Source organism: Gekko japonicus, unplaced genomic scaffold (assembly GCF_001447785.1).
Source record: "Gekko japonicus isolate JY-2015 unplaced genomic scaffold, Gekko_japonicus_V1.1 scaffold1471, whole genome shotgun sequence".
Taxonomy (NCBI): Eukaryota; Metazoa; Chordata; class Lepidosauria; order Squamata; family Gekkonidae; genus Gekko; species Gekko japonicus.
In genome coordinates, this window is record NW_015163647.1 from 298,782 (window position 1) to 302,617 (window position 3,836).

At 49.6% G+C, this 3,836-nt stretch overlaps 1 protein-coding gene across 3 annotated transcripts in view; it reads left to right on the top strand.

Moving 5' to 3' along the window:
* The window catches only part of LOC107107370 (chromosome unknown open reading frame, human C19orf47), a 12,295-nt gene that overhangs the window by 5,094 nt on the left and 3,365 nt on the right, over positions 1-3,836 (top strand). For 2 of the 3 annotated variants that reach the window (XM_015407664.1, XM_015407663.1), the window contains exon 6: positions 1,638-1,787. The exons of the other annotated variant lie outside the window; for it this stretch is intronic. In XM_015407664.1, coding sequence (XP_015263150.1) covers positions 1,638-1,787 — 150 coding nt within the window. The remainder of the gene's footprint in view (positions 1-1,637; positions 1,788-3,836) is intronic. 3 annotated transcript variants of the gene reach the window in all.

Consider the following 3,836-nt stretch of genomic DNA (forward strand, 5'->3'; position numbering starts at 1 on the left):
CTCCCCCTCTTCCCCCCCCCCCAAGCACCAAGAATACAGAGCATTCCTTGCCCCAGACATAAGAGAACATAAAAGACGCCAGTGTTGGATCAGGCCAGTGGCCCATCCAGTCCAGCACTCTGTGTCACACAGTGGCCAAAAAGAGCAGGTGCCATCAGGAGGTCCACCAGTGGGGTCAGAACTCCAGAAGCCCTCCCACTGTTACCCTCCCCCAAGCAGCAAGAAGACAGAGCATCCGTTGCCCCAGACCGAGTGTTCCTATCTATACCTTGTGGCTAATAGCCACTGATGGACCTCTGGTCCAGATGTTTATCGAATTCCCTTTTGAAGCCGTCCATGCTTGTAGCTGCCGCCACCTCCTGTGGCAGTGAATTCCATGTGTTAATCATTCTTTGGGTGAAGAAGGACTTCCTTTTATCTGTTCTAACCCGACTGCTCAGCAATTTCATGGAGTGCCCACAAGGAGTTCTTGTCTTGTGAGAAAGTGAGAAAAGGGCTTCTTTCTCTACCTGCTGTGTCCCATGCATAAACCTCGATCGTGTCATGTCAGTTCTCTCGGCTGCCCCCTTAAAGATGGTGAAGCTTGGGAAAAGGGAGGGATTGAAGCACTCGTCCAAGGCCCATATACTCATAGGACTCTAGGCGAGCCTCAGTTTCCCTGCCAGTTTGGTGTTGTGGTTAAGAGTGTTGGACTCTAATCTGGGAGCACTGGGTTTGATCCCCCACTCCTCCTCCACATGCAGCTGCTGGTGTGACCTCGGGTCAGTCACAAGTTCTCTCAGAGCTGTTCTCTCAAGGGCAGTCCTTGAAAGAGCTCTCTCGGCCCCACCTGCCTCACAGGGTGCCTGTTGTGGGGAGGGGAAGGGAAAGGAGATCGTAAGCCGCTCTGAGTGAAGGGTGCGGGGTATAAATCCAATCTTTTATTCTATAAAATGTCAATACGAGAAGAAAACTTTCTGGGGGTGGGAAGGGGCATTGCTGAGTTGAATGTAGAGTTGCGCTGTGCTTTTTTTGACTGGGGGCAGAGCTGTTCCTTGGCGTGGCAGTGGGGGAAATGTGGTGTTCAGGGGTGCTGAGGTGAGAAGGAGAAAAGGTGCGCGGTGGCCATCTCTGACCTTCCACGGAATCAGGAGAGCCAGAGGAGATGCTCCAATCCATTTCTTCCCCTTCAAAAAACAAAGGGCTTTTTGAACAAAAAAACTTGTAATTGACATATTTGAAGGTTCCGTAGAAATCTGGGAAATGTGTGAAAAACCCTCCGGCTTCAAGTGCTACAGAGCACAGCTCTCTGCTTCCCCCTAGTGGTTAAAATCCACAACACTTCCTTTTCTGCTTCGGGCGGGAGGGTGCCCTTCTTGAATCATTGCGGGGAGGGGGGCGATGGGCTGGAGCACTTTGGGGGGGGCGGTGAGGCAGTCAGTGTTCCCCTTCCATCCCCAGCGGGCCTGCCTGCTGCTGTGCCCTACTTCTCCCCATCTCTCGCAGTGGGGTGAGAAGGGGCACAGAGTCCCCAGCGCGGATAAGGTTGCAGGCTCCCGGACGGCCTCGGCAGATGGAAGGCCAGCATCAGAGCCAGGAGGGTCGTTTGCCCTCTTGCCAAGCCAAACCTCCTCGCTTCTGCCCTCTCCTTGCACCAGCTCTGTGCAGCACAGCAGACGAGACTCCCGCTGCAGCCCCAGTGAAGCGCCGGCGGGTCACGGCCGAGATGGAAGGGAAGTACATCGTCCACATGCCCAAAGGCACCACGCCCAGGACCAAGAAGATCCTGGAGCAGCAGGCGGCCAAAGGTAGGTCTGTCGGCCGTATATTGCCCCACCTCCTGCCTCCAGCTTGCTGCGGTCGCCTGTTGGAAAGAAGAATTAGGGGAAGGGGCCGGGCAGGGGAAATAGTTTGTGGGGAGTTTGCAGAGGAAACGGGTAACCATTGTTGGGCACGGCACCTCTGAAAGCACCAGACAGCAGGTCTCTGCCCAAAAACCTTCCGCTCTAAGATGTGATGGAGGAGGAAGTGGCCGAGGGAGGTGGGATCATTAGGAAGGGAATTGAAAACAAATCAGCCAGTATCATAATGCCCCTGTACAAATCGATGGTGCGACCTCATTTGGAGTACTGTGTACAGTTCTGGTCACCACACCTCCAAAAGGATATTACAGCATTGGGAAAAGTGCAGAAAAGGGCAACTAGGATGAGAAAAGGGTTGGAACACTTTCCCTATGAAGACTAGTTAAAACACTTGGGCTCTTTAGCTTGGAGAAACGACGGCTGAGGGAGTGACATGATCGAGGTTTATATGATTATGCATGGGATAGAGCAGGCAGAGAAAGAAGTCCTTTTCTCCCTTTCTCACCATACAAGAACTCGTGGGCACTCAATGAAATTGCTGAGCAGTTGGGTTAAAAAGGATAAAAGGAAGTCCTTCATCACCCAAAGAGTGATTAACACATGGAATTCACTGCCACAGGAAGTGGTGGCGGCTAAAAGCATGGATGGCTTCAAGAGGGAATTCAATAAACATCTGGACCAGAGGTCCATCAGTGGAGGTGGCAGCAGCTACAAGCAAGAGGGAATTAGATAAGCATATGGAGCAGAGGTCCATCAGTGGCTATGAGCCACCAGGTATAGATAGGAACGCTCCGTCTGGGGCAAGGGATGCACTGTATTTTTGGGGGGGGGCAACAGTGGGAGGGCTTCAAGTGTCCTGGCCCCACAGCCGGACCTCCTGAGGGCGCCTGGTGTTTTTGGCCACTGTGTGACACAAGAGTTGGACTGGCTGGGCCATTGGAATGAATGGAGCAAAAATCAGCTTTTATTAGGTTATACTCTTGGGCTTCATGCGGTAGCAAGAGCTTTGCTCCTGTGTCCTTTTAGAGAATTTGGACTAAACACTTTCAAAAGGTTTTGCCTATGCAGACTGTTTAGGGGGTGAGTTCTCCAGGATTTATCTATTAAAGGGTGATTTGTTGTTGTTGTTGTTCAGTCGCACAGTTGAGTCCGACTCTTTGCGACCCCGTGGACCAGATCCCGCCAGGCCTAATTGTTTATCAGGATGATTATTAGCCTTTAAATCTGATAATGCATAAGAGTTGTGTGGGGTGTGTGTGTGTGTGAGTTCAGTTCTTTGAACTATAACCAGCAAAGCAAACTGAAAACCTGTAGAGGCGTATTTCTTTTATTGAGAAAAGAATTCATTCCCTTTATTATGCAAGACAGCAGAAAATGCAGGCATGGAAACGTTAATCCTGCAATTACTGTGAAAATAAGTGCTAAAATTATCAAAGTTCCTCATATTGCTCAATCACATTATAAAGAGTAATAGTTTAAAAAGCAAACCAGGTTTCAGCTTTTTGTCTCGCTGCTTTTAAGAATGATCAAAAAGCCCAAGTTACATACCCAGAAACCTCACCGAGTCTTCTTCTGATCATTTTTCTAAATCTGTTCTATCATAACCATGTGATTATTATCGAGATAACTGATTGGTGCATCACAAAATACGGGATAATCAACATGTGCAAATAAACCAATCCGCATGTGCACATGTTTCACCTGATCTAGAAAGATAAGAAGGCCAATTTCAACTCTTAACCTCTAGTAAAAAGCAGTTAAACTAACTTTTCTGTAAGCTTCTGTAGCTATCCAAGATTAAAGTAACTTTGAGCAAACCGAGTTCAGGGGTGGTTGAAAGGTGCTTGAACTCTCTCAGCTAGCTTGCAAACTCAGCAACAAAAAGGGAGTGATGTAATAGCTACGGCTGCAGCGCCAGTTGTGTGTGTGTGTGGGGGGGGGGAGACAGCAGGCTTCCGCCACAGAAGACATAGACTTGCATTTCCAGGCGTGAGG